General features: G+C 41.1%; 1 protein-coding gene across 2 annotated transcripts in view; it reads left to right on the top strand.

Moving 5' to 3' along the window:
• The window catches only part of WDR33 (WD repeat domain 33), a 68,735-nt gene that overhangs the window by 48,354 nt on the left and 5,173 nt on the right, over positions 1-15,208 (top strand). Inside the window, exons 8-19 of one of the 2 annotated variants that reach the window (XM_053986336.1) lie at positions 2,064-2,190; positions 2,761-2,915; positions 3,038-3,116; positions 3,634-3,744; positions 4,505-4,599; positions 4,808-4,816; positions 5,490-5,576; positions 5,803-5,942; positions 6,308-6,460; positions 6,825-7,871; positions 11,558-11,660; positions 11,942-12,404. In XM_053986336.1, the coding sequence (XP_053842311.1) occupies positions 2,064-2,190; positions 2,761-2,915; positions 3,038-3,116; positions 3,634-3,744; positions 4,505-4,599; positions 4,808-4,816; positions 5,490-5,576; positions 5,803-5,942; positions 6,308-6,460; positions 6,825-7,871; positions 11,558-11,660; positions 11,942-12,404 (2,569 nt within the window). Of the gene's footprint in view, positions 1-2,063; positions 2,191-2,760; positions 2,916-3,037; positions 3,117-3,633; positions 3,745-4,504; positions 4,600-4,807; positions 5,017-5,489; positions 5,577-5,802; positions 5,943-6,307; positions 6,461-6,824; positions 7,872-11,557; positions 11,661-11,941; positions 12,405-15,208 lie in introns of those variants that run through there. The other variant, XM_053986330.1, reaches the window with a different exon arrangement.

Here is a 15,208-nt window from a genome sequence, read left to right as displayed (position 1 = left end):
ACTGAATTGTTGCTTCCAAATAAGCACTGAGAAGCAAGATTTGTTCAGCATTCAGCTTCATGTTTTAGTCAAGAGATTTAGTCATAGCAAATGCAGACAGACAGTGCCTGTCACTTCTCTCTGCATTGGAAAAGCCAGAGAGAAAGGAAACAGTACATCTCAGGGTGCCTCTGCTGGTAGCCCAGACCACCAGAGCACATTGATGGTCTTGGCAACTTGAAGATTGTGTTCTTCCCTGAAACCCTAAATATTCCAAAGACAATTCTGCCTGCTGTGGCTGGGGGGGAGTTGGGTTCCTTCATCTATATTGTCAGTCAGTTCTTACAGTCGTTCCCATATACTTGTCAAGGCTGGATTAATTTCTTCTTTGCTCAAGAGCCTCTTCCCTGTCTGTCCTTTCCTTCAGAGAGGAGGAAAGTTGCACTCACTTGAGAGTATGCTCTATGTGTTATGAATTTGCTTCTATTTTAAGATACAAGTATATTCCTTATTCTGATGCCAAAAGATTTTTGCTTTTTTATATATTTTTAATATATTCCTAGCTCTGTAGACTCTTATTGTATAGTTCCATGGTTTCTTAGCTAGCATTCAGTACTTTTCCAGTACTTTGTTAGACAGACACATTCCTGGAATCCCATTCTAATCTGTCTTCTTCAGTGAACCAAGGCCATTCTTCTACCTCCCCGCGTATGTAGACATAAACAGTGTAGGGACAGGAGAAAGGGGGGAGGCTGAACCAAGGGGAGAATTACTTAATTAACTGTACTTTTAATTGGGGATTCTTGTCAATTATGGTAATTTGCTAAACTTATAAAAGTCTCAAAGCCCAATATCATGTGTGCATTCTGTTGTGCATTTTGCCATAAGTGCACCTGAAGGATCCTTCAATGAACAGTAACCACCTTTATCCTTTTAATCTTTGGCTTGTGATTTCAGGGCTCAGAAGGGCATCAGTTCTAATTTGATTTTTCTGTGGCCTCAGGATAAACTCAACTGATAGTTATTTTTAATGTCTTGTCAAAGTGAGATCTGAATTAAGACAGCTTGTGCTGCTTAAACTTATGTGTTCCACTGTGTGGCAGAGCAGTCTGTGTGGGAGCTGTCTTGATTGATGGCAATCCTTACTCTTTCCTGGAGTATGCTCCCATTCTTCCATGCCATTTATCACTTCAGTGCCTTCATGTTGCAGGCAGACCCTCCTTTCTCAAATTGCTTTTTTTCTTCAGTTACTGCATGCTGCCTCATTTTCTGGGATGGACATTACTGTTGGCCTTCTCTTGAGGTGGGCTGATGTGGAGAGAGATTGGAGAAAGAAATTACTGCTTGTTATTTCATTCTCATAGTTAACCTCAGAAACCTCATTTGGTCATGCAGCAGGAACAGGCTTTTTTTTTTTTTTTAATGGATTTTAGCTCATCTGAACAGCACTGCTTCTCTCTCAAGTTCAGTCAATTTAAAAGGAAATTGTATCACAAGGGTTTTTCTTTGCTAACTCTTAAGCATTGGAAAAACCTGAATCCCTGTAAACTGGTAAGAGATCACATCTCATAACGTTTATTTTCATCATATACTAATTTAGTTTTCAGATCCATTATTTAATTTCTTTGCTTATTTTCTGACAGGACATAAAAGGATAGTACTGATAGGATAGGAACAAATAGGTATTTGCTTTATATTTCCTCAGTTTTTCACTGAAAGTGGAGTGTCACACAATCATTTTACCTCACCACCTCCATATAAATGCTTCATCAGTGCTACATTTAAAATACTGTGAAGTTGTATAAGGCCAAAGGCTAAAGAAAAGTACCAATTTAAACAGAAACTTCTTAGATAATTTTTCCAGTGAGCTTGATTTGAGGGCGTAATCCGAAGAGAAAATGCTCCCATTAATTAGTGGGAAGGAAGGCAAGCTAAATAACTTGGAAGAGATTTTATTTAGTTTATGTTTTGTAACCTGTGCTCTGTGATGTTTTTCATTCAGTTTTAAATTAGTTATAAGGTGTGCACCCTGTAATTTTTCGGTGTCTGTGAAATCTCAGAATGGACAATTTTTATTTTAACAGGCCATGGAGCAGATGTGAAATGTGTTGACTGGCATCCAACAAAGGGATTAGTTGTTTCAGGAAGTAAAGACAGCCAACAGCCCATCAAGTTCTGGGATCCAAAGACTGGCCAGAGCCTTGCCACACTGTAAGTTCTTACCCACAGACTTTTGATTTGCTCAAATATAAACTAACTTCATAAAATATTTTTTTCTTAATTCCCTTCTTAGCCGTTTTCCCCACAACTTCTCAGCCATACACAGTTGCTTCACACATGAAGCTAGTTCTTTAGCTGTGCCAGAAAATCCAGAGGTTAGATGAGGACAAGTCTGTACCTGGAAAATTGAGACAGTAGCATTTGTTATTTAAATTTACTTTGTTCTTCTTCACAGACAATCTAGCCACACAGTTCTCATACAGACTGAGATAGGGAAAAACAAATGAGATGTTTCATCTCCTGATAAAAACTTTCTTATGCTGCAGCAGAAACATGCACAGCAACTGGATACTGTGTCAGTGAGTGCTCCCAGTTGCTTTGCAGTACAAAAGACCAGGATCAAAGCACAGGGCCTTTGCACAGAAAGCCCCAGTTCTGCTTTAGTAGCCTGAACTGCCTTGTTATTGACCTGAATATTTGTGACTGGCAAATGAGATTTTTATCTGTGTCTGAGAAATCAGCTTCAGGACAAACAATCTGTTTATTTTTCTCTGCTTGCAGACATGCTCACAAAAACACAGTGATGGAGGTGAAACTGAATCTCAATGGCAACTGGCTGCTGACAGCTTCTCGTGACCACCTCTGCAAGCTCTTCGACATCCGAAACTTGAAGGAAGAACTTCAGGTCTTCAGGGGGCATAAGAAAGAGGCCACAGGTCAGAATTCTTTTTATTATGGAGATTGTTATTATTAAGCTTAGATTAAAAATTAAAATTATTTCCATTCATTAGAAATCCTGGTATTACACCTTGTGATTGTGGCTTACTGTGTGTTTCAGCTGTGGCCTGGCATCCTGTTCATGAAGGGCTCTTTGCCAGTGGAGGGTCTGATGGCTCCTTGCTGTTCTGGCATGTTGGGTATGTGGCATTTTCATCAGCATGTTGGAAAGGTGTTGGTCAGCTGTGCAAGCCGTTAGACAAAACACAAAATACCTCTTTTCCCCTTCGAGTCCATATTTAACCTGCATATTTATAATAATAATTTTTCTCTGTACCTGAGGAATTTGTTAATATGCTTCATTTACGAAGAAGTTTTCCTGTAGAAATGTGCTTTAAAGGATACGATTGCTTGCACAAAACCAGCCATGTGCTGAGATGGTGATGAATGGTTGAAACTCATAGTTTCTTAAAGCTTGTTCTGAAGTGCTGTAATTATTTTGGTTTTAAATGTACAATTAAAAATCCCTACATTACTGAACTGCCTATTAAAACCACAGGGAACAATCGATTCATCCAGTGGAAAAATGACTGAGGCTTAAATCTGACAAAATATGGGATAGAGGATGAACACCAGCTGAATAGCAGAAGTTTTCTGTTGTAGTTGTAGGAGATATTTAGCTGTGTATGATTAATTTTTATTTTTTTAATACATCAGGGTTGAGAAGGAGGTTGGTGGGATGGAAATGGCCCATGAAGGAATGATCTGGAGTCTGGCATGGCATCCCCTTGGACACATTCTGTGTTCAGGCTCAAATGATCACACCAGGTAATTTCAAGTATTTAAAGAGAATATCTAAGGGAATGTACTTACTTTTAGAAACCAGAACAGTGTTTGGCATCAGTGAATAAATAGATTGGGATGGTTCTGGCCACACAACCAGTGGCCAAAGCAGAGACACAACTTATGTTAATAGGAAGCACTAGGTGACATTTTATATTGCAGGGTAGAGTCTGTAACAAATATTACGATTTTGGTTGGTGGGAGATTTTAAATCCACTGAAGAAAAGTTTAAAAAAAGAATTCTTGTCATTTCTTGCTGAAGAAATGCTCCTATCTTCACAGCAATTTTTCTTGCAGATCATCTGCTGGTCATGTCTTTTTCACATTGCAGACACATTCAGAGGCTGTAGTTTGAGTTTTTAGGTTGGACATGCTATAAACATAGTGCATTTTATAAATGCAATACATTTTTGCAGAAGCATGTGTACATTTAGTGTATATGAAGAATATACTTGAGCAAGAAGGTTTTGGAATGGACTAGAAATATTTTTTTTCAGGATCTGATGTTGATCCCTTGTACTTACACCCATTACACTTTGAAGTATCTTCTAAGTTCTAATGTTGGGTTTTTTAGTTTGGGCTTGAAGCTCATACCCTGTGTTCAGATCTAGAGCTAAACTTGATTTAATAAGCCTTGAATCCTTCTATAATCAAGATACTATACTAAAAATCAAAGAACTGATTAGATTAGAAGTTGTTAATGCTCTTGACCCTTTAATGAGATCATGTAACTTCCTTCTGACAGCAAGTTTTGGACAAGAAATCGGCCTGGAGATAAAATGCGAGATCGTTACAACTTGAACCTGCTGCCTGGGATGTCAGAGGATGGTGTGGAGTATGGTGAGGCATTTTTCCTCAATAGGGAAGGAACAGGATTGGGGTCAGGAACAGGCCTAGGTCATTAGGTGACACTTCTGGGTAAGGTGAGGAAGCAGAATTATAGCATTGGGGACCACTTGGGCAAAAATACCTTTTTCTAAGAATGATTTTACTGCTTGTGTTATCAGTGATCATCATTCCAACAATGGGTTTTCTTCTGTTTCCACAGCTCCAGGAGGTAAGACTTGCTCTGTCAATCACAGGAAGGAGGTTTGGCTCTCCCTCTGGCAATATCTCCAGTTTTTTTCCTGAAAACTTCATCTGTCTTCAAGGCTTCCCACAGTCCTGAACTGCAACAGAAAAAGCAATAAGAATTCTACTAAAACCTTTAAACTTTACTCTTAAGGATTTATCCCAATAATTTTCGGCTGCTCAGGATTGCCCAGCTCAATGGTGTGCCTCAGCCACCTGTAGTTGCATCTGTTTCTTCAGATTTTTGATTTTTTTTTTTTTTTTTTTTTTTTTTTTTTTTTTTTTTTTTTTTGAGGCGGGGATACAAAAATGCAGCACTTTAATACAAGTTAAATTTTAAAATATATAGATTTGTTATAACAAAAATGGGATTGGTTATGGGTTATTATTTCTTTTTCTAAGCTTCTACCCTAAGTGTAACTTCCTGAAAGGATATAGTTTTTGACCTTTTGGGGTGTATTTATGAATCTGAACTTGCAGTTCTTTGAATATCCTGTAATTCATGTATGAAACTAAATTGTGACCTACCAGTTGTAAAATATCTATTTACTATTGGAATATGATACTAATGGTAAAAGCATTTGAGAATCCAAAGGGATAAAGTAGTAATGTAAAGAAATATTTTCCAAGTATAAATATTTATTGTTTTTTTTCTCTAGATGATCTGGAGCCCAACAGCCTGGCAGTTATTCCTGGGATGGGAATACCTGAACAGTTGAAAATAGCTATGGAGCAGGAGCAGATGGGTAAGTAATAGCTATGGAGAAGCATTCTCCTGAACAATCCAGATACTGTGTGACTTCTTTTTCATTCTTTTCATATTCTTTGGGAGCACAGATGCTCTTTTCTAAAGTTCTGTGTTGTGCATATTTGCTGTGTAAAGAAGGATGAGCTGAAAACCTCTGTGAAAAAAATAAAGGATCTTTGTGTCAGCCTGCATAGCTCTGACTATTTGTTTCCCTGGTGCCAAAGGGAAAGATGAGTCCAATGACATTGAAATGACAATCCCAGGACTGGATTGGGGAATGGAGGAAGTAATGCAAAAGGACCAAAAGAAAGTGCCACAGAAAAAAGTTCCCTATGCAAAACCAATACCAGCACAGTTTCAGCAGGTAAGTACCTGATAGAGAGTGAACAGAACAACCTGTTCTTTTCTCAGCTTCAGAAAGTGTGTGTCTTTTGAAATGTTTTGGATTTTACAGCTCCTGTATCAATTTTACAGCTCCTGTATCACCCCATGCAATTTACCACAGTAGCTCTTTGAATTACCATTTAAACATAAATATTTTATTAACTACCTTCTATGTTGTATCTGTACCTGGGAAGAACCTAGAAGACAAGGAAGTTTTATTCAGCACTGTTTTTACTTTCAAGTATCCATACCACAAAATGTTTCAGCACATTCTTTCTGATTGCAGCAATGCGTTGCACACATGTTGTTCTACAGAATTAATCTTGTGTTTCCTGATCTTTGTAGGCATGGATGCAAAATAAAGTTCCTTTGCCTCCCCCACCTGAGCCATTGAATGATAGAAAGGAGGATATTAAGCTGGAGGAGAAAAAGAAATCACAGGCAGAGATTGAGCAGGAAATGGCAGCACTTCAGTACACAAACCCACAACTCCTGGAGGTATGTGTGGAAACACAGGGATTAACAAGTTTGCTTTAGTCCCTTCTGTGGCAGATTTGGACTTCAGCACTAAAGTGAGCAACTTCCTGCAGCAGTTTCACCTGCTTTTTCACTTTTTACAAAAAGACTCTCATTGAACAGGATATTGCAATTAATGTGTGATGATGTGAAACCCTCAGTGAGGCCCCCACGTCTCACTTTACCAGTGAGTCTCTTCAGCTGGTGATTTCTCTTCAGTTAGTGATTTTTGTTTGTTACAAGGAAAGCATTCTTAAATTCCTGTGAAATGGAAGGACTGCTTCTGATTTTTAGTTGTAACATACTTCTGTGCTTAGTTGATTTTCTGTCTCTCTTTTTTGGACAGCAACTGAAGATTGAGAGACTTGCACAAAAGCAAGCTGAGCAAGTGCAGCCACCGCCCCCAGGAGGATCTCTCCACGGACCTCAGCCTTTCCCAGGCCAAGGCCCAATGTCACAGATGCCTCAAGGGTTTCAGCAGCCCCTTCCACCTCAGCAGATGCCAATGAATATGCCTCAGATGGGACCTCCTGGTCCACAAGGACAGTTCAGACCTCCGGGACCCCAAGGACAAATGGGACCTCAAGGTCCATTACACCAAGGAGCTGGAGGTCCACAAGGGTTCATGGGACCACAAGGACCTCCAGGCCCCCAAGGGCCTCCACAAGGAATGCCACGGCCTCAGGATTTACATGGACATCAAGGAATGCAGAGACATCCGGGCCCTCACGGGCCCATGGGGCCCCCAGGCCCACAGGGTAATGCCGGCCCACAGGGACACTTGGGACCGCAGGGCCTGCCCGGGTCTCAGACTCATTTAGGACCGCAGGGCCCACCTGGCCCACAAGGTCACCTGGGTCCTCAGGGTCCCCCTGGAGGTCAAGGAATGCAGGGGCCACCTGGTCCACGAGGAATGCAAGGACCTCTTCCTCACGGCATGCAAGGAGCTCCGGGATCTCAAGGCATGCAGGGCCCTATATCCCAAGGGCCTTTGATGGGACTTAATCCAAGAGGGATGCAGGGTCCACCAGGACCCAGAGATAACCAGGGACCTAATCCACAAGGGATGATGATGGGTCATCCACAAGAAATGAGAGGTCCTCATATGCAAAGTGGTTTACTAGGACATGGTCCCCAGGAGATGCGGGGCCTTCAGGGACCCCCGCCTCAAGGTTCAATGATGGGACCGCCACAAGAAATGCGTGGGCCACCTGGTCCCCAGGGCCAGCAGGGACCTCCACAAGGCTCTTTGGTGGGGCCTCAAGGAAACATGCAAGGACCTCAGGGACAGCCAACCCCTTCGAGGGGGCCGCACCCTTCCCAGGGCCCTCTGCCCTTCCAGCAGCAGAAAACGCCTCTGTTGGGCGATGGGCCCCGTCCCCCCTTCAATCAGGTACGTGGGGGTCTTTGCAACAAGGGGAGTTCTCAGAATGTGGGAATGATAGCTGTCTGTGCAAGAGAAATGCACGCCAGGAGCTGAGAGAATGGAGGTTGGGTGTTCCTTGCAGGACTGAGGCCTCAGGAAAATTGAAGTGATGATAAAAAGGGTTCTGTAGCTTGGAAACAGCAGAAGGTGTCCCTGCCCATGGCAGGGGGATTGGAAATAGGTGATCTTTAAGGTCACTTCCAACCCAAATTATTCATGGTTCTATGACAGGTAACTGTGGAAAAGGGTTTATTGGGAATAGTAGTACAGAGACCAGTCTGCTATGAAAATATGTAACCTTAAGAAAAACTCCTTTTTTTTCATTTTTTTTTTTAATTTAAAGACACTGAACTGTCTTAAGCAAGGTATTTCATGGGGAGCAGACAAGCACTAATAAAAGTCAAATGTCAAGAAACTAAACATAAGAAAAGTCACATGTATTTATTAAAGCAAGGTATTGCCAACTCTCAGTTGTCCAGAGTAGTTAATCCAAACTGTGGGATGGATTTACCATAGATGCTGACACACCTGAAATCAGCTTAGGTCTGGTTGCACTTAACAGTTGACTCTAAGTGCAGAAGGACACAGCACTTTCCATTTTCTGCTCTACTACACATCACACACAGAGCCCTCTGTGGTTATTGCCTCCCATAAGTTCCTAGCTGGATAGCACCAGTTCTTACTTTGTCTCAAGTGTCTTCAGTTCTAGGTGAATTTTGAAAGGGAAGTTTGGAAAAAAAAAACCTGTACTTAATTGAAAAAAGAAAATGTGTGGTGTTTTTTAACCAGAATTGTCTCTTTTAGACCTGCACTCAATAGTTTCAGTCAAGGCTTTAGACATGTAGAGTACTTGGTGTGTAGTCCAGTACCAATCACAATGAGGAACTGGACATTCAAATGAGCTTTAGCTCAAGGATTCTTTTTCAGATTGAAGCAGAGTAGCCCACAAGTTGTGGGTTTATTTGAATAGTTTTTCCTTACAAATGAATAATTCCCTCCAGAAGGCTGTTAATGTGCCACTGCTGCTGAGATTTCAAAAGTATCCAAGTTACACAAACGAGTGTTGGTTCCCCAGCTATGTAACTTAAACCAGCAGAGTTGTTCCTCATTGCTATCCCAAGGAAATTCATTTTTCTTTGAGAATAATTACCCTGTTTGTGGAGGGCTGTCCTTGTCTGCCCTTGCCACTGACATTTTGGAATTCAGTAAGGTGCTTTTGATGGGTGGCTGGTTATTTTCTTTGAATACTGCTATCTTAAAGGCTTTTACAGATACTAAAAAAATGACACAGTGAGGTATTTTAACCCATTCTTCATTCTTTGTGCACCTTTAGTATGGTAATGGCTTTTAAAAATGAACGTATTTTAAAATTCATAATGTCAGGTTTTGCACCATTTTGCTTCTTTGTAATATGAATACAGCAGTAGTTGCTGTTTGAAAAGGCCCCATATGTGATTTTTTTAAAAACAATAGACTTGAGTTTGTTTTGTGTTCTGGATTTGGCTTTTTTCTTCTGTAAACTTGTACAAATCACTTTCTGTAGCAGAAGTGTGAATATCTGCTTTATGAAGGGTTTGTGACATTGACACAGAACAATGATAGATAATTGCAAGGGTTAATCTCCATATAAGATATCGCTGTTACTTGCCCTGGCTGTACACTGGAAGCAGAGGTTTGCTGGGATGCACAAGGCCATTTGCAGCTTTTAGTAAAGTACCTCTTTCTAAACTCTGCATATTTTCCAGCTCAAGTCCAGTTTGAGGCCTGGAAGTAATTTTGAAACAAAAATCCCGTGAAAATGCAGAGTTAGAGCTCTGTGTTCCCAGCTGGCAAAGCATGGTTTGTTTGTAAGCAAGGTTTCTGCTAAGGAGAGTTATTTACTGAGTGCTAAAAATTGCTGCTTTGGTTAAACACTTCCTTAAATGGAAGAAGTTCCATAAAATTTATTTTAAGTAAGCATCTGCTAAATATATGGGAAATCCTGGAACCTCCAGCAAGGTTTTGCTCAGGAACAGCAGAATCACTGTGATAGCTGGCTCTTACCTAGTCAGAGGATGGATTTGTTCTGGACTCCAGTCAACATTCCATCACTAGGAAAGTATTTTTGGGGATTTTGGGGTTTTTGGGGATTTTGTTTTTTTTTTTTTTAATGGACATTAAGCCAGATCTTTTATTTTGCTTATTTTTCCAACATTCTTACAAAATTACTCGATGCAATTATGAAGTTTGTAGTACATATTTGTGTGCTTTCTTGTGTTTATCACCTACATTGCAGTTGAATATAAAGTTTTAATTTAAAACTATATTTCAAGATATGATGGGGTAAATGCACAAATAAACTTTCTGCTTCTCTGCAACCAGAAACAAAAAGGTAGTGTTTCTCAAAATTAATTTAGAGCATTAAAATTATTTAACTTTGATTCATGGAGAAGTTAACCAGTGTAATTATGACCCAGTGGTGTGCTGAAGTACAGGTCTTTAAGTATTTCCAGACTGCAGTCTGAAAGGGTTTTAACAAGTTAGTGTGAAGGCCAAGTCTAAATCTTGCATACTAGTCATGTCTAGGAAAAAAATTACATTTTTTGGGGTTTCTAGTAAGACTTTGGGGGGATTGGCTTTTTGGTCATGTCACCATGGGAAGGTTTTGTATTGCAGTCCTGCAGGTTCCATGTCTCTGGTTCATATTTTTATTGTTGGATTTTATATCTGCAGTGTAAATTCTCTACATGTCACTTTCCAGTTCCAGTCAAGCACAAACCCCAAATGAGGACTTTTGTCAGGCCTGTGCTGTTGAAAGGCAGAATCAGAGCATCATCCAAACAGAGTTTTCTAACCAGTGTCACCACAGCAGGTCCTGTAAATTTGGTACCTGTCAAAATCTTTAATGAGTCTGTGACAGCAGCTGAATTTAAAGAGCATTAATTTATCCTTTAAAATTCACAAAAAATGAGAAAAAATACCAAAAGACACTTACATACTTTATTTTTTTCTTTGGGATCACATAAAGCACACAAAACTCTGCCCACTAGACTGCCTCTGTTTTTTTTAATCCTAAAATGAAGAAAAATGAACTTTGCCATCATGTTAAAAATGAAACTCACGTTAGCAACTTAGAGATATTTAGAGAAGAGGTTTCCTTGTGGCCCTATTGTTGTCCCCTCATCCCAACATTCTTGGTACTTATAGTTTCTCTTTTTTGTTCATTTCCAAATGAAGTCTTTGGTCTGTGAAGCTCTTTAACTGCCTGTAAATCAGGCAGTACATGATAATTTTCAAACAAATTTACACATTACTCCTCTATTCCTCAAGAGGAACAGAATATTTGTATCAAATACTCAATAAATTCAATACATTCTTATAGAATATTCATACTCAGGAAGGATATGAGCTTTATCATCTTTGGCTGTGACAGATAAAATGTGAATACTTGCAAATCTGTTTCCTATGAAATGGTATGTTTCTCAGTGACTGAAGCATTACTGATGTGAATGTCTGAAAACTGAGGCTGAAACCATTGGAACATGAGCTGTTTCTGTTGTACAACCTGTGCAGATGCAGACCTTATGGAAAGAAAATTGTTTTGCACTCCTACAAAAATTTTTAATGACTCACACATGGCAATTCACGTGGCTTTTGTTCTTCCATGCTCACAGGATGGACAGAACCCGGGTCCCCCTCCGCTGATTCCAGGCCTGGGGCAGCAAGGAGGACAAGGTCGTCTGGGCCCTCACAACCAAGGACCTGGTCTTAATAAAGGTAATTAAACATCTTTTCTTCTCCTGGGAGACAGTCTCCTCAAAGAGGGGCTGTCCCAGTGCAGTGCACCCAGGGAGAAATGGCTGGAGCACAGTGCGAGGCCTTGGCTGAGAGAAAAGCTTCCATAGATGTGGGCTGGGATATACAGGAAAAATTTTCCAGAAATATTGTTTCATGTGAAATGTATCCTATATACTTTCTAGAACTCTGTGAACTAGAGCATCCTGAAGTGATTTAGAAGTGGTTACAGAAACCTGCTGTGATTTTTCTTGTCCCTCAAGGTGATGCCCGTGGGCCACCCAACCATCACCTGGGCCCGCTGTCGGACAGGCGGCACGAGCAGAACAGCGGCGGCCCCGAGCACGGGCCAGAGCGGGGCCTGTTCCGAGGGGGCCAGGACTGGAGTGACGGCAGGGACAGCAGGGGCATGCCCGACAGACGGGGACCTCACCCCGATTTCCACGATGACTTTGATCGGCCGGACGACTTCCGGGATGATTTCCACCCAGACAAGAGATTTGGCCATCGATTGCGGGAGTTCGAGGGGAGAGGAGGCCCACCATTGCAGGATGAGAAATGGAGACGAGGTGGACCTGGGCCTCCCTTTCCTCCTGATCACAGGGAATTTGAAGGAGGTGGTTCCAACCGGGGGCCTCCTGGTGCTTGGGAAGGACGGAGACCTTCAGATGACAGATACCCACGGGATCCTGAGGATGCGCGCTTCCGAGGAAGGCGAGATGAGAGGTAAGAATAAATCCATTTCTCTTTCTTGGGTTAAAGGGTAAATGGAGGGAACTCTTTTATTCCTGGTTTCCTTTTCATTAAGGAGTCTATCTGTTTCAGATTTATAAACTGGAAACCAATAAGGAAATGAAAACTCTAATATACCTGAGTGTAGAGTCCATAAAAATCATTCAGTAATAGAAGAAAACTTGAAAAATGGTCATTGTATACAGCAGCTTCCGTGTCTTTAAACAGTAAGTAAAGAGAAGGGGGAAAGTTTGTAGAGAAGATCCAGTGACACAGGATGAAGATCTGAGACGGTTTTGATGAAAATTGAGAGGAGACTTAAAGGTTAAAGTGACAAACTTTTGAACGCTAGAAGTGGATTTTGAGATTCTGTCTCCAGTCACAAACTACAGCATGACTGTAGAGACTGTAGGATGAGATGCAATGCCCTTGTAAGGAGCAGGAACAGTGATGTGACTGCCAGACAGAAGGGACAGACTTACAGCATCTGTTGGACTGTCGAGACTATTTTTTCATGCGTTTGCTTGTAGAAATTTTATTTCTCTTTCTGACTTATTTCTTAATGCCAAGCAAAGAACTCAAAAATAATCCGATTTACAGCAATGTCCTTGTCATTGCTCACAATCTCCGAATAAATTGCAAAGGGATAAATTTGCTTTTAGTTACCAATGTAAATATGGAGGAATTAATGCTGTCTCTGAAATTAATTATCAGCAAAATTGCTCCAGATTTATGTTAGTTTAATTAAATGAAATTTGGCCTCCAGGGTCTAAGCCTCTCACTGACCACCAACTCTCTATGTATAAGAACATGTGCTTGTTACAAATATGCTGTGGTCTCCACATAATGTGAATTTTGTGTGTTTTAGTTGCCTTTTTAATCATTTTCTTACATTCCTTTTACTTTGCATCTATACAGCTCTTCTTTTAGCTATTTTCTACCTAGCTCTGTAAGATGTAACTTCCTTTTGTGTGAAGAGTATGAAAAGAAATGAACAGTAACTTACTTAAAGAAGGTAACAATTAAAGCCATTTTTAAAAAGTAAAGCCAGAGAAAATCCAGTTGGATGGTCCAGTGGTCCAATGGTCTGCATCACAGAACTCTAAAAGACACAGCAGACAAGACTTTTAGAAGCTCAGCAGAGATTTTTCAGATCTTATATTGAAAATGCTTAGGGACTGGCAAATATTTTATTATGGTCCTGATTTTTAAAAAGTTTCAGGAAGGGAAACAAGAACCTTGTGACCTGTAAATCTGACTTTTGAACTAAGAGTGTTCTATTTGTCAGAGTACAAGTGTTTGCCCAGAGAGTTTGAAATGAAATGGCACAGGGCTCTAAAAGGCTCACTGTGCTTGTAAATTTGATGTTTTTCTTGGAATGAAGGTGAACTAGGTGCCATTTACTGCAGATGCTGTGGTGGACTTAATCCCAACCACTCGTTTAGCTGACTTGGTTTGAAATTGAGATTGTAACTGGTTTGATCAAGCATGAGAGGCAAATGTGTGTATGTGTGTTTCTCTCTAATTTCCCATCCTTTTCATCCCTGTCCTGTTCTTACTCTATATCAACATGATGCTTCTACTGCAGAGACCTGCCTCTTCCTGCCTGCTAAATCTGCACAGTTTGTAGCTGTGTACAGTAAGGTCCTAGGCTTCGGGGAAGAAGATGTGAGAGCAGTCAAACAGGAACTGAACCTGATGCAAGGCAGGGTTTTATGTGTGACTGATACGAAAAGGCAAATAAGGATATCCATAACACAATATTAGGAGCTGTGGCTGTGTCAGGCATAGGTATCATAGATTTCAAAACTCAACTGTGTCCATAAGTTGCCTGAAATAGGAAAGGCCCTGTTCCTGCAGCCCTGGGGCCTCGTGTTGAAAATCTTGGTAATTTCCAAGCTAAGTCCAATCACACCATATCAGTATTAAAGCAGGAGGCCCTCTAAGAAACCTCTAGAGGACTGTGCTGTTTTCAAGGCTAAAAAATATTGCTCTGTGATTATTTGAACCATTTGTACCTGCAACTGTTGAGTTTGTTTTCCCAAACCATCCAGGTTAATGTAAATGGTTCATGGTCCATACAAAGCACTCCTCCATCCACTGTTGTACCTGTACAGGCACAGCAGCCTCCTCTCTGTATTGTGTTTGTTTTCTGGGAGGTGGAGACAGACCTATTGTTTTTTATTAAAAACAATGTAAAAGTTTAAAAATATTGTATTGTGTTATGACTACTGTTAAAATATTTAAATTTGTAATTAAAAGGTTAATGTTGTTAAAATTCTAAATAAAAGTATCTAAAGTTTTGCTTGTAATAGGATGCACTGTGTCTTTAATGAGCTGGGGAAGGGGATGCTGCACACAGCCAACACCACGGGAATACTGCTGTGCTTCCAGTTCAGCCAGTGTGGAACTGGGAACACTGGGGAGGTGGGAGGCATCTGTGACTGGGCAAGGAGAGCTCCACACCGTGTGCTGTCACTGAGGGTGGGCAGAGTAGCGTGGGGTGGCACGGTGGGGACACCAGTGTGCCTGTGCCACCTGAACACCTCAGCCGGGCTCTGACAGACAGGCGTCCTCACAGGGCAGGGCTGAGCTTTGCAAACCCTCCAGGTGTTTGAACTGCTTGTGCCAGGAACAGAACTGCTAGTTATTCACACAGCCAGCTGCAGGCTTACCTGGCATGGCACTGACAGCTCAGGAAGAGCCATTCTCCCCTCTGAGGAGCTGTCCAAGGCCCCCAGTGCGGCACTGGAGGAGCTGTACTCAGCTAGGATGCAGTGCAGAACCCAATCGTAGCA

Source organism: Vidua macroura, chromosome 10 (assembly GCF_024509145.1).
Source record: "Vidua macroura isolate BioBank_ID:100142 chromosome 10, ASM2450914v1, whole genome shotgun sequence".
Classification (NCBI taxonomy): Eukaryota; Metazoa; Chordata; class Aves; order Passeriformes; family Viduidae; genus Vidua; species Vidua macroura.
Note: the sequence above shows the minus strand (reverse complement) of the source record. Positions and strands in the feature narration are given on the sequence as shown.